At 44.2% G+C, this 25,850-nt stretch overlaps 1 protein-coding gene across 1 annotated transcript in view; it reads right to left on the minus strand.

Moving 5' to 3' along the window:
- LOC129949052 (uncharacterized) overlaps positions 1-25,850 on the minus strand; it is a 176,961-nt gene that overhangs the window by 19,335 nt on the left and 131,776 nt on the right. The window contains 42 exon segments of the mRNA XM_056060263.1: positions 61-1,314; positions 1,388-1,720; positions 1,782-2,096; positions 2,160-2,798; positions 2,853-3,158; positions 3,221-3,529; positions 3,590-3,925; positions 3,983-4,297; positions 4,356-5,306; positions 5,367-5,666; positions 5,724-6,062; positions 6,123-6,434; positions 6,495-7,136; positions 7,194-7,499; positions 7,554-7,856; positions 7,914-8,252; positions 8,310-8,621; positions 8,684-9,325; positions 9,385-9,690; positions 9,751-10,059; positions 10,124-10,456; positions 10,513-10,833; positions 10,894-11,535; positions 11,594-11,899; positions 11,969-12,265; positions 12,324-12,671; positions 12,735-13,052; positions 13,120-13,443; positions 15,920-19,096; positions 19,154-20,749; positions 20,820-21,140; positions 21,513-21,818; positions 21,908-22,249; positions 22,310-22,630; positions 22,699-23,007; positions 23,073-23,396; positions 23,463-23,786; positions 23,900-24,217; positions 24,287-24,610; positions 24,677-25,009; positions 25,065-25,382; positions 25,443-25,760. Coding sequence (XP_055916238.1) covers positions 61-1,314; positions 1,388-1,720; positions 1,782-2,096; positions 2,160-2,798; positions 2,853-3,158; positions 3,221-3,529; positions 3,590-3,925; positions 3,983-4,297; positions 4,356-5,306; positions 5,367-5,666; positions 5,724-6,062; positions 6,123-6,434; positions 6,495-7,136; positions 7,194-7,499; positions 7,554-7,856; positions 7,914-8,252; positions 8,310-8,621; positions 8,684-9,325; positions 9,385-9,690; positions 9,751-10,059; positions 10,124-10,456; positions 10,513-10,833; positions 10,894-11,535; positions 11,594-11,899; positions 11,969-12,265; positions 12,324-12,671; positions 12,735-13,052; positions 13,120-13,443; positions 15,920-19,096; positions 19,154-20,749; positions 20,820-21,140; positions 21,513-21,818; positions 21,908-22,249; positions 22,310-22,630; positions 22,699-23,007; positions 23,073-23,396; positions 23,463-23,786; positions 23,900-24,217; positions 24,287-24,610; positions 24,677-25,009; positions 25,065-25,382; positions 25,443-25,760 — 20,388 coding nt within the window.

The raw sequence follows: 25,850 nt of genomic DNA on the forward strand, positions 1-25,850 counted from the left end.
AAATGTTGATAATATTATTCGACGTGTCTTTTGTTGTGTTTTTATTTTTGAAGAACTTACGTTTCTCTGGAATGGAACAGAAGCGATATGGATTGCCTGTATATCCTGACAAGCAATCACAGGTAGGCAAGTGATTGATGACATTGCAAATAGCATTTTGACCGCAAACTCCAGGGCAAGGGTCTTTGCATTTTTGGTTAACACAAGCTCTATTCGAAGGACAATCAGAGCTTTGAATACATTCAGGACGGCATCCCTCGTAAGGGTTTCCGAAGTATTCAGGAAGACATTGACACGATCCAGCATTGTTGACCTCTCTGCATTCGGCATTGATTCCACATGGATTTGGATCACATGGTCTTGTTTCATCTGCAAGTGGTGGCTTAGGCGAACATCCACTAAACGGATCTCCAGTGAATCCTTCTGCACATATACACATGGCCGTATGACTGATGACTCGACATTCCGCATTGATTCCACAGAGTCCTGGACAAGGATCTTTGCATTTCTGACTGAGACAAGCCTTGTTGCTAGCACACTCGGAGTTGGTGATACATTCTGGTCGACAGTTGGGCGGTGATCCAATGAACTCCGGGAGGCATGAGCACGATGGAGAATCTCCAACTGCCTTGCATTGAGAGTTCGGTCCACAAGGTGATGGTTGGCATGGATTTTTAGGTTCATCTCGCACTGGTGCTATTACTTGTTGACAGCGTATAAATGGACTTCCTGTGAATCCCGTAGGACAGGTGCAGAATGGATTGTGATTAACAACTGTGCACTTAGCTCCTAGTCCACAAGTTCCAGGACAAGGATCAATACATTTCTGGTTTTGACAAGCCATTGAAAGCGAACAGTCAGAGTTCCTAGTACATTCAGGTCTACACGTTGGAGGATTTCCAATGAATCCTTCAATGCAAGAGCAAACTGCATTGCCCTGGAACTCCCGACAGCGTGAGTTGGGACCGCATGGACTTGGATTGCAGGGGTGTTGGACTTCTGGTTCACGTTGAACCGGATTACACTGCACAAAAGCATTTCCATTCATATTTTCCGGACATCTACACATCGGAATGTGGTTGATAACTTCACATATTGCGCTAAGTCCACAAGTTCCTGGACAAGGATCCGTGCATTTATTTCGAATGCACGCCTTGTCTGAAGGACATTCTGTACTTAGAACACATTCCGGGCGGCACCCAACATAAGGGTCGCCTTGATATTCAGCAATGCAAGTACATTGACCGTTGTTACAGATAGCATTGCTACCGCATGGTGATGGGTTGCAAGGGTCATCCAAAACTGGAGGTTCCGCTTTAAAGCAAAAATTAAAAGATTGGACATATATAAAAGTCTATTTATGAAGGAAGGATTTCAGAGATCTTACGTTTCGGGGCGATTTGACAGGATGTAAACGGATTTCCTACATAACCTTGTAGGCATGAGCAAATAGGTGTGTGATTGATAACTGAGCACTGTGCACTCAAACCACAAGAACCTGGACATGGGTCAATGCAGCGGTTGTTTATACAAGCCAAATTACTGGCACATTCAGCGTTCGATGAACATTCTGGACGGCAATTTGGTGGAGCTCCAAAGAAGTTTGGCAGACAAGAGCACGATGCTTGTCCGTTCAAGTTGCGACATTGTGAGTTGGGACCACAAGGTGAGGGCAGACAAGGATCTCGAATTCTTTCAGGAACAACTATTAGAGGAGGTGCTGTACGAAAGAAGATTGGCTTAGTAAGGTTACGGGGCGGGGTTATATTTAAGAGTCTTACGTGGTATAGGGTTACAACGGGTGAATGGATCACCAGTGAAACCGTTTCTACACGAACACAACGGACTGTGGTTATGAACACGACACTCGGCGTTAGTTCCGCATGTTCCTGGGCATGGATCTACACACTTTTGGTTCACGCACGCTTTGTCAAGACTACACTCAGAGCTAATTGTACACTCTGGTCGACAACCTGGAGGAGTACCTATATAGTTCGGGAGGCATGAACAGACACCTTGACCGTTCACTTCCCTGCATTGACTATTGGGACCACATGGTGATGGTTGGCAAGGATTGACATATTCTTTAATGACGGCTATTGATGAAAAAGTATTTACTGGGTTAATAAGCTTGGGAGCATAGGGATTAAGAGGCTTACGTTTGGTTTCTATTGCACAGAATCGGTATGGATCTCCAGTGTATCCAATTCTGCACGCACAAGATGGAAGATGGTTTAACACATGACAATCGGCATTCTGTCCACAAGTTCCTGGACAAGGATCACCACATTTATTTTGAAGACAAGCTTTGTTGGACGGGCAATCGGAGTTAAGAACACACTCAGGGCGACATCCTTCGTAAGGGTTTCCAAAATATTCTGGTAAGCATTGGCAAGAGCCAACACCGTTTTGTTGACGACATTCAGCAAATGCCCCACAAGGGCTTGGATTGCAAGGATCAACAATTTCTGGTGGGCTAGCTCGCACAACATTACATTGTACGAACGGATCACCCGTAAAGCCAATTTCACAGGTACACATTGGAGTGTGACTAATCACTCGGCAAACAGCATTTTGACCACACAAGCCAGGACAAGGATCTCTGCATCGCTGGTTACGGCAAACCTGTGCCGTTGGACACTCAGAATTAGTAACACATTCTGGTCTGCAGTTAGGTGGACTTCCGAAGAAGTTTTCTAAGCACGAACATGACGGCGATCCATTGATGTTGCGACATTCGGAGTTTGGTCCACATGGTGATGGTTGACATGGATTCGTTGGTTCTGGGTCACGTTTTACTGGGAGAAACCTTATTGTTAAAAAAGTCTTTTGTGACAAGCTACAAATCTTACTTATTCGCTGACACAGAACGAACGGGTTTCCTGTAAAGAGTTCCGGGCATGAGCAGAAAGGATTATGGTTTACCACAGAACACTTGGCATATTGACCACACGTTCCTGGGCAAGGGTCTTGACACTTCTGATTTTGACAGGCTTGATTTTGTGCACATTCAGAGTTGGTGGTACATTCTGGGCGGCATGTTGGTGGGCTTCCAACAAATGTTGGAAGACACGAGCATACTGCTTGAATGTTGACCTGACGGCACTGGCTGTTAGGTCCACACGGAGATGGTTGACAAGGGTTGATAAAAAGTTCAACTAAAAAATGACATCTAGTGTTAGAAATTGTTTACGTCAGATTTTGTTTGGTGAATAGTTACCTTCGGCTGGAATGCACTGACTAAAAGCATTGCCTGTCATTCCTTCGGGGCAGTGACACATCGGAATGTGGTTGTGCACTTCGCATATAGCATTAGCACCACAAGTTCCTGGACATGGGTCTAGGCACTTGCTTCTAATACAAGCACGATCGCGCGAACAATCCGAATTCAAAACACATTCAGGGCGGCAACCAACTAAAGGATTTCCTTGGTATTCAGCAATGCAGGAGCATTGACCGTTCTGGCATACGGCATTTGAGCCACAAGGGCTAGGGTTGCAAGGGTCACGTTCTTCTATTCGAAGAGGTGCTAAAAACGAAATATTAAGTATTTCTGCGGCTAAGATTGAAAAGTCCAAAGAAGCCTTACGAGGTGCTTGATAGGGTTGACAGCTTACGAACGGATCTCCTGTGTATCCAACTGGACACGTACAACTTGGTGTATGATTGATGACGTTACATGTGGCAGCAAAGCCACACGATCCGGGACATGGGTCGATACAATGCTGGCGAATGCAAGCTTTGTTACTGACACATTCCGAATTAATGGTACATTCTGGGCGACAACTTGGTGGGGCACCAATAAAATCGGGTAGGCAAGAGCAGGAAGGAACATTATTAGTGTTTCGACACTGAGAATTTGGACCGCAAGGACTAGGTACACAAGGATCGCGATAAACCTCGATATCTCGTGGAGGTGACGGTGCTATAAGAAAGTCAGTTTCAAAAGTTGGATTATATAAGAAAAGGCAGTAACCATTACGTGGTATTGGCGAGCATCTAACAAAGGCATCTCCGGTGTAACCATTTCTGCAGGAACAGATTGGACTGTGGTTTCTAACTCTACATTCAGCATTCTGTCCACAGGTTCCAGGGCATGGATCGACACACTTTCGGTTGATGCAAGCCTTATCGGCGTCACATTCAGAGCTCGAGGTACATTCTGGTCTACATGATGGAGGAGTTCCTATGAACTCTGGAAGACACGAACAAACTCCTTGTTGGTTTACCTCGCGGCACTGGCTGTTTGGACCGCAAGGAGAAGGTTGGCATGGGTTGACGTATTCATGGCTTATTGCTAAAGGGATTGAAAAAAGTCAATTTCAATTCGGAGGCGGATGAGAAAAGGAGCTTACGTTCAGCAGGAATATTACAATAGCGGTAAGGGTCTCCTGTATATCCAACGAAACAGTTACATGTTGGCAAATGGTTGACAACATTACATTCAGCATTCTGTCCACACGTTCCAGGACAAGGGTCTTTGCATTTTTGCTGCACGCAAGCCTTATTTGTCGGACAATCGGAGTTGCGAACACATTCAGGACGGCAACCTTCGTAAGGATTTCCAAAGTATTCGGGCAAGCACTGGCAAGCTCCAGCGCCGTTGCGCTCAATGCAATTTGCGTTGGGTCCACATGGGCTTGGATTGCAAGGGTTTACGTATTCCGGAGCAAGTTGTCTCACGACATCACAGTGGCTGAATGGATCACCTGAAAAACCAGGGCTACAAACGCATATCGGCGTATGACTGACGACTCGGCATTCTGCATTTAATCCACAAACTCCTGGACATGGATCCTTACAACGTTGATTTATACAAGCGAGGTTACTTGTACACTCTGAGTTGGAAACACATTCTGGTTTGCAATATGGTGGGCTTCCGAAGAAGCCTTCGAGGCAGGTACATGACGGAGCTTCTCCAATACTTCGACATTCAGAATTGGGGCCACATGGCGATGGTCTGCATGGATCGGTTGGAGTAGGATCTGCAGGACGTTCAATAATTTCTTGACAAGCCACAAACGGATTGCCCGTAAAGTGTGGAAGACAGGTACAGAACGGATTGTGATTCACTACAGAACACTTGGCATTACGGCCGCATGATCCTGGACATGGATCCCGACATTTTTGATTAACGCAAGCTAAACTGGAAGGACATTCTTGGTTGGCTGTGCACTCTGGTCTACACGTTGGTGGACTGCCAATGAATCCTTGCACACAAGAACAAACTGCTTGGTTGTTGACTTCCCGACATTGACTATTTGGACCGCATGGTGACGGTTTGCAAGGGTTTTGGATAATTGGAGCTAAAAAGTGAATTAAGATGTTAGAATTTTGATAGGCTTTCGTGGTTTCCGAGTATTTACGTGGAACTGGGGAGCATTGCACGAATGCATTTCCAGCCATTCCTTCAGGGCACCTGCACATCGGTATATGATTGATGACATCACATATCGCGTTTGTACCGCACGTTCCAGGGCAAGGATCAACGCATTTACTGCGGATACAAGCTCTGTCACGAGCACAATCGCTGTTAAGAACACATTCTGGACGGCATCCAGCATAGGGATCCCCATGATATTCAGCTATGCATGTACATTGTCCGTTGTTGCAAACTGCGTTTGCAGCACAAGGTGATGGGTTACATGGATCATCAAGAACAGGTGCTAAAAATTGATGAGGTAAGTAGGGAATAAAGTTCAGAACTTTGTTCGAGTCCTTACGTGCTGGCGGAGGTTCTGGTCGACAGAAGGTGAATGGATCACCAGTGTATCCGGCGGGACATGTGCAACTTGGTGTATGATTAATTACATTACAAACTGCACCATTTCCACATGATCCTGGACAAGGATCGCGGCATTTTTCATTAATACAAACTTGGTTACTTGGGCACTCTGCGTTTATCAAACATTCTGGGCGGCAATTTGGTGGAGCACCAATGTAGTTTGGATGGCATGAACACGAAGGAGATTGGTTGATAGTACGGCACTGTGCATGAGGTCCGCAAGGAGAAGGTACGCAAGGGTCTTGAGGTTCTCTTTGAACTATGACAGGCGGAGCCGCTATAATTAGAAGACGTTTCGAAAACGCTCTTTGGGCTTAAAAAAACGTGAATAACTTACGAGGTATGGGGAAACATCTTGTGAAAGCGTCACCCGTGTATCCAGACTTGCAACTACATATAGGACTATGGTTGTTAACCCTACAGATAGCATTATTTCCACATGTACCGGGACATGGGTCTTGACACTTCTGGTTGATACAAGCACGGTCTGTGGGGCACTCTGAACTTATCGTGCACTCAGGCCTACATACTGGTGGACTACCCACAAAGTTTGGTAGACAAGAACAGACAGCTTGGGAGTTGATTTCCCGGCATTTGCTGTTGGGTCCGCAAGGAGTAGGCTGACATGGATTAACATACTCTTTGATGGCTAAAATATTGAAAACAGTTTATGAATGGGTACGAGGAAAACAATTTTCTGATGACTCACGTTCGCGTTCCAGCTGACAGAATCTGTATGGATCACCAGAATATCCAGTAATACAAACACATGAAGGAATATGATTGACAACGTTACAAATTGCATTTTGTCCACAGGTTCCGGGACATGGGTCTCTACATTTATTCTGAAGACATGCTTTGTTTGACGAGCAATCCGAGTTAAGTATACATTCTGGACGACATCCTTCATAGGGGTTTCCGAAATATTCTGGCAGACACTGGCATGCTCCGGCTTCATTCTTTCTTATACACTCAGCGTTTGATCCACATGGACTTGGTTGACATGGATCAACTTGATCCAGCTGCGTAATCCTTACTGCCACACATTGAACGAATGGATCCCCTTGGAATCCAGTTGGACAAAGGCAACTTGGTGTATGACTAAGTACGTGACATTCAGCTCCAGATCCACACAAACCTGGACATGGGTCTTTGCATTTTTGACTTATGCAAGCTTGATTGCTTGGGCATTCTGAGCTTGTGAGACATTCCGGTCGACAATTTGGTGGAGATCCAATGTAATTGGCAATGCAAGTGCATGCTGGTGATTCACCAACAACTCGGCAATCCGAGTATGGTCCACATGGAGACGGTGTGCAAGGTGCTTTAGGTACATCGCGTGGTGGTTCAACTAAAAGCGAACACAGAGTTATAATAGGATCATGGCACGGTGAAGTGAAAAGCTTACTTATACGCTGACAACTGATGAACGGATTGCCAGAGAACCTTTCGGGACACTGGCAGAATGGAATGTGATTGACGACCTTGCATTTGGCATTGGCGCCACAGGTACCCGGGCACGGATCTGTGCATTTCTGGTTTAGACAAGCCTGACTAAGAGAACACTCGGAGTTGGTAGTACATTCGGGACGACAGAACGGTGGACTTCCAACGAACTGTTCCAGACACGAACAAACAGCTTGCTGATTGATTTCTTGACATCTGCTATTCGCACCACATGGTGAAGGTTGGCAAGGATTTGTGATTTCAAGTTCTAAGGGAAGGGTTTTATTGATGTGGTTAACTTTAACTATCGATTCGATCTTACTTGGACTAGGTGAACAACTAATGAAGGCATTGCCTTGCATGCCGTCGGGACATTTACAGTTTGGAATGTGATTCATGACTTCACAAATGGCGTTGTGGCCGCATGTTCCTGGACAGGGGTCAACACAGGTATGTTTTATACAGGCCCGGTCTCTTGGACAATCGGTGTGTAAAACGCATTCTGGTCGACAACCTGTGTACGGATCTCCGTGATATTCCGCTATGCACGTGCATTGACCGTTGTTACAGATTGCGTTTGGTCCACATGGTGATGGGTTGCAAGGATCTTCTTCAAATACTTCAGCTAAAGTGCAGAATTCACTTAATACATGGGAATAAGGTCATCAAAGATAAAACTTACGTTCCACAGGAGGAGGTTTAGGGTTGCATATCGTGAACGGATCACCAATATAACCTTCGAAGCAAGTACAAATTGGAGTGTGATTAACAACATTACAATTAGCATTCACTCCACATGAGCCTGGACAAGGATCGCGACATTTCTCATTGATGCAAGCCTGGTTCGTAGGGCATTCCGAACTAATGGAACACTCTGGACGACAATTAGGTGGGGAACCAATGAAACTTAACAAACAGGAGCAAGAAGGTGAACCATTGATTTCTCGACATTGCGAATTCGGACCACATGGTGATGGTACACATGGGTTACGATAGACATCTCTTACCGGAGGTGGAGGAGCTAAATAAAATACGTGACTGAAAATGGAACTCGGATGTTGAAGGTAAATTTTCTTACGAGGAATATTAAAGCAACGTTGGAATGGATCACCGGTGAAGCCACTTCGGCATGAACAAATCGGGCTGTGGTTTCGTACACGGCATTCGGCGTTCTGGCCGCATGTTCCTGGACATGGATCGACGCACTTTCTGTTGACACACGCCTTATCAGCAGGACATTCTGAACTAGCTGTACACTCAGGTCTACAAGCTGGTGGACTTCCAATGTATTCTGGAAGACAAGAGCAAACGGCCTGGCTGTTGATCTCACGGCATTGACTATTTGGTCCGCAAGGTGATGGTTGACATGGATTGACGTACTCTTTGAGGGCTTTAAATGACATAAATGTAAATGAGCTAGGTTCGCGGTTTGGAAGACTGGTATAAGCTTACGTTCTTTCTCGATATTGCAAAGGCGATAAGGATCGCCAGTGTATCCAGAGAAGCAGTTGCATGAAGCAACATGGTTGATTACTTGACACTCCGCATTTTGTCCACAAGTTCCTGGACATGGATCTCTGCATTTGTTTTGAAGACAAGCTCGGTCCGATGGACAATCTGAGTTGAGAATGCATTCGGGTCGGCAACCTTCATAGGGATTACCAAAGTACTCGGGCAAGCATTGACACGATCCTGCTCCGCCACGTTCTTCACACTTTGCATTGGTTCCACACGGACTTGGATTACATGGGTTTAATGGCTCATCCCTAATTTGAATCTCATTGCACTGGCTGAATGGGTCTCCAGTAAAGCCTGCAGCACAAATACACATGGCTGTATGAGAAACAACACGACACTCGGCATTATTTCCACAGAGCCCTGGACATGGATCAACGCATTTCTGGTTGATGCATGCCAAATTTGTGGGACATTCTGAATTGGATACACACTCTGGCCGGCAAGACGGTGGAGAACCAATGAAAGAAGGTAAACAAGAGCAAGATGGACTGTCACCCGAAACACGGCATTCCGAGTTAGGTCCACATGGTGTTGGTATACAAGGATTGACAGGCTTAACTTCTCTTACTGGTATTACTATAAAATAAAACATGAAGTTCTGGAGACTAATGAAGTTAAGGTTGAAGGTGACTTACTTATCCGTTCACAACGAACGAATGGGTTTCCAGAGAAACCATCGGGGCAGCTACAGAATGGATTATGATTAACAACGTTGCACTTAGCATTAAATCCGCAAGTACCGGGACATGGATCACGGCACTTCATATTTTGGCAAGCTTGATTAAGTGAGCATTCAGAGTTTGTCGTACATTCGGGTCTACATTGAGGTGGACTTCCGATGTATTCGGGAATGCAGGAGCAAACTGCTGTTTCTTGAACAACTCGGCATTGACTGTTTGGACCACACGGAGATGGCTGACATGGGTTACTAGCAATTGGTTCTGTAAAGCAAAAAAGATTTAAAGACGATTCAGACTCAGGTGAAAAATGAGATTGTTTACTTGGAACTGGTCTACACTCGAAGAAGGCGTTGCCCGACATTCCTTCGGGACACCTGCACATTGGAATATGATTGTTAACTTCACAAAGGGCGTTAGTTCCGCAAGTTCCAGGACAAGGATCTTTGCATTTGTTTTGCAGACAAGCTCGATTTAGTGGGCACTCAGCGTTGAGAACACATTCTGGACGACACTCTGTGTAAGGATCACCTTGATATTCGGGTATGCAGGTGCATCGCCCATTATTGCAAATGGCATTTGCGCCGCAGGGTGATGGATTACATGGATCGTCGAGTACAGGTGGCGAAGTTGCTATAGATGAAGAGAGGGAAAGCTAAAGAATAACTGCAGACAATGGGAAGGCAAAACTTCTTACGTGCTGGTGGCTTTGGATGGCAGTTTGTGAACGGATTGCCTATGAATCCTTCAATACAAGCACATGATGGTGTGTGGTTGATCACTCTACAGAAAGTATTCAATCCACACGATCCTGGACAAGGATCGACACATTTTTCTCGAATACAAGCTCGATCACTTGGACATTCCGCATTGATGGTACATTCAGGCCTACAATTTGGTGGAGCTCCAATGTAAGTAGCGAGACATGAGCACGATGGGACTCCATTGACATTTCGACACTGAGCATTGGGACCACATGGCGATGGCAGGCAAGGATCGCGGATTTCTTCCTTCAGGATCTCAGGAGCAGCTAATTAAATTGAGATGTAATTTTGGAATAAAAACAAAATGCCAAAAATCCCTTACGTGGTGGAATGGGGAAGCACCGTGTAAATGCATCTCCTGTAAAGCCTGATCTACAAGTGCAAATAGGACTGTGATTACGAACGCGACACTCCGCATTATTTCCACATGGCCTATCTTCACAAGGATTCTTGCACTTTTGATTGATACAGGCTTTAGTGGCATCACATTCTGAACTTATAGTACACTCCGGTCGACATGATGGCGGTGATCCAACATATTCAGGACGACAAGAGCAAACAGCTTGACCGTTTACTTCGCGACACTGACTGTTGGGACCACATGGTGTTGGCTGGCACGGGTTCACATATTCCTTGATCAAAGCTAGAGGGGGTTATTTTGTTAAAACGGGTCGAGTTCGTATAATCTATACAATTTTCTTACGTTGAGATGGCTGGTTGCAGAATCGGTAAGGATCCCCAGTGTATCCTGTGATGCAGTTGCATGATGGCACGTGATTCATAACTTGGCAATCAGCGTTGAGGCCACAAGTGCCTGGACAAGGGTCGAAGCATTTATTTTGCATGCAAGCCTTATTCGATGGACAATCAGAGTTCTGTACGCATTCTGGACGGCAACTTTCGTAGGGATTACCAAAGTAGTCCGCGAAACATTGGCATGATGCAGCTCCGTTTCTTTGTTTACATTCGGCATTGGAACCGCACGGGTTTGGATGACATGGATCAATATGTTCTATCTGGGCTACTTTGGGAACATCGCATTGAATGAACGGATCTCCAATATAACCAGGTATACAAATGCACATGATCGCATGGCTAACAACGCGACATTCTGCGTTCACTCCACAACGTCCTGGACAAGGATCTCTACACTTCTGATTGATGCAAGCAAGATTGCTCGGACACTCCGAGCTCGTAACACATTCTGGTCGACATGTTGGAGGACGTCCAATATAATTCTCAAGACACGAACAAGATGGTGCTTCTCCAATGGCCTTACATTGAGAGTAAGGTCCACACGGAGATGGGCGACATGGGTCGACGACATCACGAACTGGTTCATCAACTAATATTGAAGAGTTTAATTTAGATCACTGGTCAAAGATTGCTTAATTGCGTCTTACTTATAGGCTGGCATCGAACAAACGGATTGCCATTGAATCTTTCAGGACAGCTACAAAATGGCGAGTGGTTAACCACAACACAGCTAGCACCGATTCCACATGTACCAGGACATGGGTCTCGGCACCTTTGATTAAGGCATGCTTCAGTCGGTGGACATTCTGAGTTTGATGTACACTCAGGGCGACACAAGGGTGGACTTCCGATGTAATTCTTGAGGCAAGAACAGACAGCCTGTTGGTTTACTACCCGGCATTGACTGTTCTGGCCACAAGGGCTTGGTTGACAAGGGTTCGTTGGTAAAGGTCCTAAAATATTACGAAAAACAAAATTTGTTTCAGGTTCCGCAAAATACGTTGACGAAGAATAAAATTTACTTGTGACGGCACTGCATCGAACGAATGCACTTCCAGCTGTTCCTTCGGGACATCTACACATCGGAATATGGTTGATGACTTCACAAATGGCGTTCGTTCCACAAGTTCCCGGGCAAGGATTTATGCACTTGCTTCGAACGCATGCTTTGTCTCTCGAACAATCCGAGTTAAGCACACATTCAGGACGACATCCGTTGTAAGGATCTCCATGATATTCTGGCAAACAGTGGCATATTCCTCCTGAGCATTCCGCATTAGCTCCACATGGCGATGGATCGCAAGGATCAATTCTTTCCCCTAATCAAAGCTTTTGTTGAGCAAACGAAAAAATACCAGACAAATTGAAAAATCTTACGTATAGCAGGTGGAGTTGGTGCTGGAGAACAACTGGTGAACGGATCACCAGTGTACCCAACAGGGCAGACACAAATCGGAGTATGATTGACTACACTACAATCGGCACCAAAACCGCACGACCCTGGACATGGATCAATGCATTTTTCACGAATGCATGCCTTGTCACTAGCACATTCAGCACTGATTGTACATTCAGGGCGGCAGTTTGGCGGTGCCCCGATGTAAGTGGCCAAACAAGAACAAGAAGCTCTGTTATTTTGGTTACGGCATTGAGAATTCGGTCCACATGGTGAGGGAGAACATGGATCTGCTTCGTATCTTACCACAGGTGGCGATGGTGGTGGGGCTACAAAATTATTGGGAGTATTGTTAAGAACTGAGTTTTGGATGATGGGATTTATATTCTTACGAGGAATGGGGAAACACCTGGTAAAGGCATCTCCCGTGTATCCACGACGACATGAGCAAAGAGGACTGTGATTTCGAACTCGACACTCCGAGTTCAAGCCACAAGTTCCCTCGCATGGATTCTTGCACTTTTGTTGAATGCAAGCCTTATCAATTGGGCATTCTGTGCTTAGAACACATTCTGGCCGACAAGATGGCGGCAAACCTATGTAATCCTCGAGACAAGAGCACACAGCTTGGCCGTTAAGTTCGCGACACTGGCTATTCGGTCCACACGGTGATGGTTGGCACGGATTCGTTGGTACTTGCAAGCGAACAGCTAAAGACACAAGAGGTTTTTGGGTAAAGGAAACATGTTGGAAAGAGGCAATCATCGGGTTTCTTACGTTTTTCAGGAATAACGTTACAATATCTGTAAGGATCACCGGAATATCCAATACGACAACTACAAGACGGTACGTGGTTTACCACTTGACATTCGGCGTTAGCTCCGCATGTTCCTGGACATGGGTCCCTGCACTTATTTTGCGTGCAGGCCCTATTCGAGGGGCAGTCAGAGTTCAGAATACACTCAGGGCGACAGCTTTGATATGGATCACCAAAGTGTTCGGGCAGACATTGGCATGATCCGATTCCGTTTTGTTCACGGCAGACGGCATTCGATCCGCAGGGATTCGGCTCACATGGGGTCACGTTTTCGTAACTGATTTCTGTAGGGGAGAAATGGGAAAAACGGGACGAGACAGAGAAGAAACAAGACCATTAGATATAATTGTTCAATGGTTTTTAAGGGATTAGTTCGGCACACACCTGTTAACTAAAAAGCGGACTAGTTTAACGTTTCCGTTTGCTGTTTTTTAGGTACGTGTTTTTTAGTTGTTGTTGTTTTTGTTGTTGTTTTAGGTGCGTTTTCACCAATATTTTGAATTGATGTTGTGGTTATGAGGCATAAGTGCTTTGCATTTGTGTTCATTATATTATTGGCTGTTGATTAATATTTAGTAAATTTTTTAGATTAAGTGCATTTCTATGTTAAGGCAGTGTTTTATTTTTGTTTTTTTTCAAAAATTCAGTGTGTTTTTAATTTTTCTAACTCTAAGCAGACTCAGACTCAAATAAGATTAGGTTTGTGTTTATTTGGGGAATAGGTTACATAATCGCATAATTTTGGGTTAACCCTTGTTTTTCAGACTCAACGACGACGAGGTTAGAATTACGGTTCAGTGTGTTTTTTTTAAAGGTTAGAAAGGCAGTGTTTGTTGTTTTTATTATTTTGATTTGTGAGACCTATTCAACTCTTTTGAGAGTTTTCGAAAAGGTCAATGCGTGTGTTTTTGTTTTTGTGTGGTGTAACGTGATTATAATTACGACTACACACCACTAGCAGTCAAAATATTATTATGGCTCAAAGATGATTTCAAAAATGTGTTTTTCCCTTAAAAATATTGATCGTTAAAAAAGCAGTATCCCCTCAAAAAAAACGATGCAGGTTTTTAATACTACAGGCAGGAATTTCCTAAACCTTGTTTATCGAGTTACGGCAGACTAAAGGCAGGTTTTTGCGTTTAAGGGGTTTCAGATTTATAAGGCATTCTAGAGTTAGGGGCAGTTTTTAAAAAGGCAGTTATTTGTTTTAGCATTATTCGTTTTAGCTAAAGCAGGCAGATTTTACGACGATTGTTCCATTTTAACTTAGCATGAGCATGTTAGGGTTTTATTTTATTAAGATTTTATTTAGTTTTTTCAAACAACAGTAACTAACAACTTTTGAAATGTCCAACACTTCCAAGTGACAACGAATTCAGACAGTTCGTACAGAATTGTGCCAACATGGAATCAGCATATAGTTTTTTCGATCATGATCTTTTCTTATGGAATATTTTTAGTAAAAAATGATCCTTGAACGATGCTTTGTGTGGAACTTTTCAAGAGCTGATTTTTACTGGAAAAATTAATATGGTAATAAAAGTTGCTAACAAACTAGAACAAGCTTTAGATGATTTTTAATTTTCTATGAGTTTTCTTTCAACTGGGCCTTACACTTTTTCAATGGAGCTGAATATTGTATTTACTGTTCCACGAGCTAAAGTTCGGGAGAAAAAAGTCTTAGGGAAGAAGCTTTAGCTTTTGAAATCAAAAGTATGCTGAGTTTTAGGTCGAAACTTTTTTTTTGTAGATTGACCCAGCAAAGTACCAAGAAATCATATGTTTACGCTGTCAAAATGACATAAAGAGAATAATGAATCATACAAAATGCTGTCAAATAAATGTCAAATAAGTTGATGTATAAAAATTAGAACAAAGTACCAAGAAATCATACTTCAGAACTAGAAATTTATGTTTACGCTGTCAAAATGACATAAGGACCATAATGAATCATACAAAGTTCTGTCAAATAAGTTGATGTATAAAAATTAGAACTGTCATTTAAGGGAGATCAGAAACTGAGTTATAAATATGACACTTGTTTTGACAGTAATTATGTAACAGTAAACATTTAAAAATGTGCACTCCTGGGAAAATAAAATGTTCCCTCCGGAAGAACTCTTGGAATATAGTTCCTGTGCTTCTTTTGATGGCATTATTAAAATATGAATAATATTGAGTGAAAGTGAGTGTGAATTATAATATTTCAATCGAAAAATCTCTTAACGTACTGAGAGCTCTTTGATTTCGGAAAATAAATGATAAGTGATATGTGGTGGTTACATATAAAAATTGCAATGTGTTGCCTTATTGTGATTTGGCATATTTAACTCGTGGTGTTTGACATACAAATATTCACTCAGTTGATTTTATGGTGTAAGGTGAAATGTCAGAAAGTTTGACATTTTTGCATTTTGTTTCAAAAGGCAAAATTGCAAAGTGCACTTTTGCATACATATATAAATTTGCATTGTTCTAAATTGTATTTAAGTTGTTTACCTTAGCCAGGTTCTTTTTGGGGTCATTATGTCCAATTGATTGATCACTTGACTTATAATATTTTTTAGTTTTTTTGACATAATGTAACCCTTCAACCTGGAGCCAGTATCAAGGCGAAAAACTTTTTAAATATAAAATTGCAATAAACTTCTATTACAAAGCCCATTTTCCAGATTAAATTATAACTGTTATTATTGTAAATAAATAAATTCTTTAAGCTTTTGCCTTGCCTATCAAAATAAAAATATTGTGCAATCCTACCTTGAACTTGTTGACAGCCGGTGAATGGATCGCCGGTAAAGCCATTTTCACACGAACATATTGGCATATGGTTGGCAACTGAGCAGCGAGCATTGTAACCGCATGATCCTGGACATGGATCGTCACATTTTTGTCGAATACAAGCCTTGGTTGATGGACATTCTGGATTGATGGTACATTCTGGTCGGCAATTTGGTGGTGTGCCAATGAATGTTTCCAAACAAGAGCAAGCTGGGCTATCGTTTATAACCTTGCAGTCTGAGTTTGGTCCGCATGGTGTTGGTTGGCAAGGATCGATTGGTGTTCTTTCGATCGGTTGCTCGAAGCATCTTGTGAACGGATCTCCCGTAAATCCAGCGTTACAGCTACAGACTGGATTGTGGTTGATAACTTGACACTTGGCATATTGTCCACAAGCTCCTGGACATGGATCGACACATTTCTTATTGAGGCAGGCTGTTTGCAGAGAGCACTCAGAGCTTGTAAGACATTCAGGTTTGCATGCTGGTGGAGAGCCAAGCATTCCAGCTTGACAAGCACAAACTGCTCCAGATACGGTCGAATGGCAAATGCTGTTAGGACCACATGGTGATGGATTGCATGGATCAGTGGGTCTAGTATCCTTTACTTCAGGGCGACAACGAATGAATGGATCACCAGTGTAACCCTTAGGACAGCTGCATATTGGTATATGATTGGAAACATCGCATTGAGCCTGTTCGCCACAGGTGCCGGGGCATGGATCGATACAGTGTCTGTTGATACAAGCCTTATTTGGTGAGCAGTCCGTGCTGAGGGTACACTCAGGACGGCATCCGACGTATGGATCTCCGAAATAGTCGGGAAGGCATGTACAAACTCCGCCATCGCAGTCAGCGTTTGCTCCGCAAGGTTGCAGGTCGCATGGATCAGTTGGCCTGGTTGGTTCTGGCTCTTCAATGATCTCCACACACTGACTAAACGGATCTCCGGTAAATCTTGGTCTACAAGTGCAAATTGGAATGTGGTTCTGAATGCGGCATTCTGAGTTGATTCCGCAGGAACCTTCACATGGATTTCTACATTTTTCTGCGATACACGCCATATCAGGACCGCAGTCGGTGTTGACAATACACTCCGGTCGACAATTTGGCGGTGAACCTATGTAAGCTGGTAAGCATGAACATGACGGTGTTTCTCCATTGGATCTGCATTCAGAGTACAGGCCGCAAGGATTTGGCACACATGGATTTAATGGACGTGATGGTTTATCCATTTTGGTAACAGGAGTTGGATGACATCTTGTGAACGGATCACCTGTCATATCCAATGGACAACTGCAAATAGGATTGTGATTGATGACCTCGCACTTGGCTTCAATGCCACATGTTCCAGCACATGGATTGGCGCATTTAAATTTATGGCATGCTTTGTTTTGAGGACATTCTGCATTGACGGTACATTCTGGTTTACAATTTGGAGGTGCTCCTATGTATGCATCTAGGCATGAACATACTGCCACACCATTTGCCTCACGACACTTGCTGTTTGGACCGCATGGTGATGGACTGCATGGGTTTGAAACGGTTGGAACAGTTGGTACTACTTCTCTGTGACATTGTGTAAATGGATCGCCTGAGTAACCAGTGATACAAACACAGTTTGGCAGATGATTAACCGAGTAACATTCGGCATTTTGGCCACAAACACCTGGGCATGGATCCTTACATTTGTTCCGGATGCAAGCCTTATCGGTTGGACAGTCTGAACTGAGCACACATTCTGGTCGGCAACCTTCATATGGATCGCCTTGATATTCATCGATACATTTGCAGGAAGCAGCTCCGTTGCGTTCGATACATTCGGCATTTTGTCCGCATGGTGATGGTTCACATGGTTTGATTTCTTCAACATCCTGCTGGATGCACTGAACGAACGCATTACCTCCGAAACCAATTGGACATGAGCATGAAACAGTGTGGCTAATGACGCGACATTCAGCATTCGTTCCACAGGAACCTGGACATGGATCACGGCATTTGTTGTTGATGCAAGCCTGTGTTGATGAGCAGTCTGGATTGATAATACATTCCGGTCGGCAGTTTGGCGGTGATCCGAAGAACTCTGGCAAACATTGACAGGAAGGTCCACTTGATCCAGCTCTACAAACTGAGTTTGGTCCGCAAGGAGATGGAACACAAGGGTCTTGTGGTACATCAGAAGTTTTTTCTATTGGTGTAACTGGTATATCTGTGCAACGTTTGAATGGATCTCCAGTCTTTCCTGGTGGACATCCACAAATTGGACTGTGATTGATGACTTCACATCGAGCATCGATGCCACATGAACCGCTGCATGGATCAATACATTTTTTGTTGACGCAAGCTTGAGTTGCCGAACATTCGCTGTTGATGACGCATTCTGGTCGGCATTGTGGTGGTGCTCCAATATAGCCATCAAGGCATGAACAAACAGCATGATCGTTGATATCTCGGCATTGACTGTTAGCTCCACATGGAGATGGGGAGCAAGGAAGTGTACGGGTTGTTTCCACTGGTGCTTTCTGTCGACAGCTTGTGAACGGATCTCCTTCATAGCCATCAACACATGAACAAACTGGTATGTGAGTAATGACTTCACATCGTGCATTTATTCCACAAGTTCCTGGACAAGGATCAACGCACTTGTTGCGCAAACAAGCCTTATCTCTGGGACAATCAGCACTTAGTGTACATTCTGGACGACATCCATCGTAAGGATTTCCTTGATAGTTATCTTGACAACGGCATTCTCCATTAAAGCAATCAGCGTTTGGTCCACATGGTGATGGATTACATGGATCTGCTGTGAGTGGTTTCATAGTCGAAGGTGGTAAGATGTTGCAACGGACAAATGGATCTCCAGTATAGCCATCAATACAATTACAAATTGGTACGTGGTTAAGAACATGGCATCTAGCCTCGAAACCACACGATCCTGGACATGGATCACGGCATTTCTGGTTGATGCATGCTTCTGTTGGGCCACACTCTGAGTTGAGAACACATTCAGGTCGGCAGCTTGGTGGACTTCCAATGAAGTCTGGCAAGCATGAGCAAGCCGGGCTTCCGCCAACTACTTGACATTTGGAGTTCGGTCCACATGGTGATGGAACACAAGATGGTGGTCGTTCTGTTGGCTCAGGATCAACGATTATTGCTATAGATGAAACTCTGTTAGTTTAAGAACAATTCAAAAATATAAAAAAGAACTTACGAATTTTAGTGCACTGCACAAACGGATCTCCTGTTTGACCTCTTGGGCACGTACAAATCGGGCTGTGGTTCTTGGTTGTGCACAAAGCTCCAATACCGCATGTGTGCGGGCATGGATCAACGCATTTGTTATTAACGCAAGCTCGTTCTGGAGAACATTCCGAGCTGACAACACATTCTGGTTTGCAGTTTGGTGGCTGATCGACGAATCCACTCTGGCACGAGCAAACAGCTTGGTTGTTTATGCTTCGACATATACTGTTAGGTCCACATGGTGATGGAACGCATGGATTTTCTACAGCTACAACCACTGGAATTTCCTTACACTGGAAGAATGGATCTCCCGTAAGTCCAGGAGGACATGTACAAGTTGGAACGTGGTTTTCAACTCCGCAAATAGCACGATCACCACAGATGTTATCACATGGATCAACGCACTTGAAACGCACGCAAGCTTGCATAATCTGGCAGTCATCGTTGACCTCGCATTCTCGGCGACATCCACGTTCGGTATCGTATGCATTGCCTTCAAATCCTTCGTGACAGTAACAAGCTCCAGCACCATTTCGTTCACGACATTCAGCGTGTGGTCCACATGGTGATGGGTCGCATGGAGTACTTGGTGCTTCTGTGGAGATTGCTCGTATAATCTGAGTACATCCCAGTAACGCATCTCCTTCAAAACCATCTGAGCACGTGCAAACGGGGTTGTGTTGAACAACCTTGCAAACTGCATTATTTCCACATGATCCAGGGCAAGGATCAAGACATCTCTCATTTTGACAGGCTAAGTTGTTCTGGCATTCGTCATTATTGGTACATTCTGGTCGACAATTTGGTGGGCGACCGACATAGTTGGCTTGACATGAGCATGCAGCTTGATTTCCAATTTCCCGACACAATGAGTTCGGTCCGCATGGGGATGGAACACATGGATTTTCTGAATCACGGAAATCAGTAATGCTCTGTTCTACGCACGACACAAATGGATCTCCTGTAAGTCCTGGTGGACATGTGCATATTGGGTTATGGTTGACGACTTGACATCTTGCACTCGATCCACAAGTTCCTGGGCATGGATCACTACATTTTGTATTGATGCAGGCGCGATTTTGTGGACATTCGGAACTAACAACACACTCTGGCTTGCAGTTTGGTGGAGCTCCAACATATCCTTCGTTGCACGAGCATACAGCGTGTCCATTTATCTCATGGCATTGACTATACGATCCACATGGTGATGGATGACATGGGTTTGTAGGAGCCTCGGTGACGGTTTCAATAACACTACAAGCACTATGAGCATCTCCGGTAAAACCTTCAATACACAAACAATTTGGAGCGTGGTTCAAGACCCTACATTCGGCATTCAAGCCACAAACTCCTGGACATGGATCTTGGCATTTGTTGTTGATGCATGCCCTTGTTCGATCGCAGTCTGAATTCTGAACACATTCTGGTCGACATCCGCTGTACGGGTCTCCAGAGTATTCTGGTAAGCATGAGCATGATCCAACTCCGTTTCGTTCCCGACAAACAGCATTAGCCCCACAAGGTGATGGATTACATGGATTCCTTGGCTCATCTGTTGGTTGAACTAAGAAAAGAGGATAAAACATACAAAATTAGTCATTGGGCAAAGAAGGCATTCCTCGGACAAAAATTACTTCTTTCAATGAAGGAACATCCTGAGAATGGATCACCGGTATACCCACTTTCACATTGACATTGAGCATTATGCTTAATGACATTACACAAAGTGTGTATACCACAAGCTCCCGCACATGGATCACTACATTTCTGATTGATGCACGCCAAATTGGCTGGACATTCCGAACTACTAATGCATTCGGGCCGGCAATTTGGCGGACGCCCAATATAATTGGATAGACAGGAACATGCAGGTGAGTCACCAACTTCGATACACTTCGAGTTGGGACCACATGGAGACGGCACACAAGGATTACCAGTTGGGATAACAGGTTTGACTACAATATTGTGAAAGTTGGTAGAGCAGGCAAGGTGTGTAGGTGGTTGATAGTAGTTATAGTAGGAGTAGATAGATTTACATTCATAAAAATAAAAATAAAATAAAAAAACACACAAAATATAAATACATGCAACTAAAAACTTAAAACAAAAATTCTATAACCGGTGGAAGGGGGCTTGTCGGAGTGGGTTTTTTCAAGTGCTTGTTTACAAAGGACATGCATAAGAATAAGAATTTTATAAATTTTGAGAGTCATATGTACAGAAATCGATTTTTTAAACTGTTTCAATTTCGTTCCATTCCATTCCATTCTATCTCTAGACTCCACTCAAACAAACCGCCTTCCCCAGAAGAAGAACAACATGCTTACACAAAATCTTTTCACATCTATTGAAGGGATCTCCGGTGTAGCCCGGAGGACAGGAGCATGCAGCATAATGATTGATAACCTGGCAGCGTGCCTCAGGGCCACAAGTACCGGGGCATGGATCAATACATTTTTGATTCTCACACGACTTGTCCTGTGGACACTCCGAACTGACAACACACTCTGGTCGGCAGTTCGGTGGTGATCCGATAAAGTTATTCTGACAAGAACAGACAGCATGACCGTTGGTTTCGCGGCATTGACTATATGGTCCACATGGTGATGGAACGCATGGGTTTACTTGCGTTTCTAATAGAGAAATAAGAGTAGTCAGACACAAACAGTTCAAATTAGGGGAGTTAGTAAAAGCTTTGTTGTGGGGTTAGTGAGTCACGTACTTGGTTCTAGAGGAGCTTGTTGAATTTCATGGCACGCACTGAGTGCGTTTCCAGTATATCCTGGAAGACACGCGCAGTTGGGGGCATGATTAACAACGTGACACTCGGCGTTACGTCCACACACTCCGGGACAGGGATCGACGCATTTGTTGCTGTTGCAGGACTTGTCCCTAGGACAGTCACTGTTTGTGACACATTCAGGACGGCATCCACTGTATGGATCACCAAAGTATTCATCAAGGCATGTACACGAACCGGCTCCGTTTCGTTCCTTACACTGAGCGTTTGGCCCACACGGCGATGGATTACAAGGGCTGATGTTTTCGTTGGGTATTTCAATGGCTAAGGGAAGGAAGTTTTTTGTTGTAGAACTGAAGGCTGTTTCAAAATTTGTTGTCTTACGTGTTGGATTACATCCGGAGAATGGATCCCCACTGAAGCCAGATTTACATGAGCAGACCGGTGAATGGTTGACAACGTTACAAAAAGCATTAAAGCCACACGATCCAGGACAAGGATCCTTGCAGCGATCATTGACACAAGCAAGATTAGCTGGGCATTCAGAATTAATGGTACACTCAGGGCGGCAATTTGGTGCACGACCAATAAAGTTGGGAAGACACGAACAGACCGGAGTCTCTCGTACTTCCCGACATTGTGAATTTGGCCCACAAGGGCTGGGAACACAAGGGTTTCCTTGGCGAACAGTTGGCGATGGTTCAACTAAAATAAAAACGGGATTGCATGAAATATTGCGAACTTCAGGGGCAGTGGAATGTAAGCAGTCTTACGTTCTTCTTTAATGCAGCGTATAAATGGATCACCAGTGAAACTTGCTGGGCAAGAACAAATAGGGTTGTGGTTGGTGACCTTACAGAGAGCTTGTTGGCCACAAGTTCCCGGACATGGGTCAACGCAGCGCAAATTCAAACAGGCCTTGTCTTGGGAGCACTCAGAACTAACTGAACACTCCGGACGACAAGCTGGTGGCGAACCTATATGATTTTGAAGGCATGAACAGACCGCATGTCCGTTCACTTCGCGACAATTACTGTAGGGTCCACATGGCGATGGTCGGCAAGGTTCGATGGGTGTTTTTTCTAAAAATTTGATTAAAAACAATTAAGAAGGTTGATTCCCTTCCACTTCGAAGTTGTTAACATACGGATTTGAATTTCTCGACAATATTCAGATGGGTTTCCAGTAAATCCTGATGGACAGCTACAACTTGGAGCATGATTGATGACATGACATTCAGCGGCTACTCCACAAACTCCAGGGCATGGATCGCGACATTTGTTGTTTACACATGCTCGATTCTTGGCACAATCAGAATTCAATACGCACTCTGGTCGACACTCGCTGTACGGATCACCAGTGTAATCCGGTAAGCAAGTACATGAACCAGCTCCATTGCGTTCCTTACAGACGGCATTAGCTCCACATGGTGATGGGTTGCAAGGTTCAGCCTTTTCCGGTGGAATTTCAACTAACAGACAAAAAAGGGACAAAGTTGAAAGATACGTCGAATTATCGCAGAAGTTTGGAGGCATACTTATTGGACTACAACCAGCGAATGGATCACCTGAATAGTGATCGATACACCGGCAAACAGGTCTATGTTTATTTACAGTACAAGTGGTAAACGAACCGCATGACCCGACACAAGGATCTTGACATCTTTGATTGATGCAAGCTCGATTGCCGGGACATTCGGAATTCGATGTACACTCGGGTCGACAATTAGGGGCACGTCCAATATAATTCGGCAAGCATGAGCATATAGCATGTTCATTTTGACCAACCACCCGACATTGTGAGTTTGGCCCGCACGGGCTTGGCACACACGGATTCACATCCTTAGGATAGGCAATGATTTCTACATAATACAATCGAAAAACATGCAAGAAAGAAAGAAAGAGAAAAAAAAAACAAAAAAAGCAATTTATGAGCATGCAAAGCGTGTCCACGTGTGTTTTCGTCGTAGCTTACTCTTTTCTTCGTATATACATCGCAGGAACGGGTCACCAGTGAATCCTGGCATGCAAGTACATATCGGATTATGATTGACAGTTCTACACTTGGCGTTCAGGCCGCATGTGCCCGGACATGGATCTTTGCAATGTTGATTAATGCAAGATCGGTCCTGAGCACATTCGGAACTGGACATACACTCTGGCCTGCAGTTAGGCGGAGCGCCAATATAAGACGCTATGCACGAGCACACCGCATGACCATTGACAGCACGGCAGTTACTATACAATCCACATGGGCTGGGCTGACAAGGGTTCGTCTGGACAAGTGGAACGACTGTGGATTTTGTGTGGATCGTGAGCATTTGTGTTCAACAAGTGTTAGAGGGTGTTAGTTTTATCTTACTAGGGTCTTGGGGAATCAGATGACATCCACTAATTGGATTTCCAGTATATCCCGGTAGACAGTCGCAGTGCGGTGAATGATTTACTACACTGCATTCGGCGTTGTATCCACACATTCCAGGACATGGATCAATGCATTTGTTGTTTACACAAGCCTTTGACTTAACACAGTCCGTATTGATGACGCACTCTGGCCTACATTCTACATAAGGGTCGCCGAAGTATTCGGGAATGCATTTACATGATGCAGCTCGGTTTCGTTCTTGACAGACGGCATTTACGCCACATGGAGACGGAGTGCAGGGCGTGACTGATTCAGGGAGTTCTGAAATTTGTTACCACTTCATTAAGAAACCGTTTGAATTCGATGTATTTTTTTGTTAAGTCTTACGTGGTATTTCGCGGAAGCAGCCTGAGAACGGATCACCCGTATAGCCTTGATTACACATGCAGATCGGAACATGTGATCGAACAGAACATACAGCGTTCGATCCACAAGAACCGAGGCATGGATCAGAGCATCGGGTATTCATGCAAGCTAAGTGTGAGGGACATTCCGAATTGATGGTACATTCTGGTCGGCAATTCGGTGGTCTACCGACGTAATTAGCTATACATGAGCACACAGCTCCAGTGTTCGCTACTCTACATTGGGAATTCGACCCGCATGGGGATGGAACGCAGGGATTAGTTGGCTTCGTTGGTTCTCTTGCTATTGGTGGAACTAAAACAAACAAATGAGTAAGGTTCTCGCGGGAACTCTTCTAAGGTATTCTTACTTCGCACGGCGACGCACAGTGTGAACGGATCACCTGTGTAACCCCTAGCACAAGTACATATTGGCGAGTGATTCGTAACCCTACATCTAGCATTGTTGCCACAAGTTCCTGGGCATGGGTCCCTGCAACGTTGATTGATGCACGCCTTGTCCGACGCACACTCTGAGCTGATAACACACTCAGGTCGGCAATTTGGCGGACTACCAATGTAATCGGGAAGACAAGAACAGACCGGCCTATTGGCATTAACCTGACATGTGCTATACAGCCCACAGGGCGAGGGTCTACATGGGTTTCTGATCGGTTCAATAGCTTTAGCTAAAATTTTAAAGGCTTCTATAAAGAGGGTTCTAATGTCTCAGTTAAATGGGATCTTACTTTCAGGGATCAAATGGCAGATTCTTAAGGGATTTCCAGTATAACCTGGTGCACAACTGCACACCGGGAGATGATTATTCACGCGACATTCTGAGTTAATGCCACACAGATCTACACACGGATCCACACATTTCATATTTGCACAGGACTTGGTTCGAGGACAATCGGAATTTTGAACACATTCTGGACGACAGTTCAAATACGGATCACCAAAGTAATTTTGCATGCAAGTACATGAACCAGCACCGTTTCGTTCTTTACAAATAGCGTTTGATCCGCACGGTGATGGATGACAAGGATCTACAAAATCTGGCACCACTATGTTTTTTTTTGTTTCGTGAAGGACGAATATAGGACAAAAGAAAAAGGAGAAAATGATATTTACATATAAATAAAATAGCCAAAATG

Source organism: Eupeodes corollae, chromosome 3 (assembly GCF_945859685.1).
Source record: "Eupeodes corollae chromosome 3, idEupCoro1.1, whole genome shotgun sequence".
In the NCBI taxonomy this organism is placed as follows: domain Eukaryota; kingdom Metazoa; phylum Arthropoda; class Insecta; order Diptera; family Syrphidae; genus Eupeodes; species Eupeodes corollae.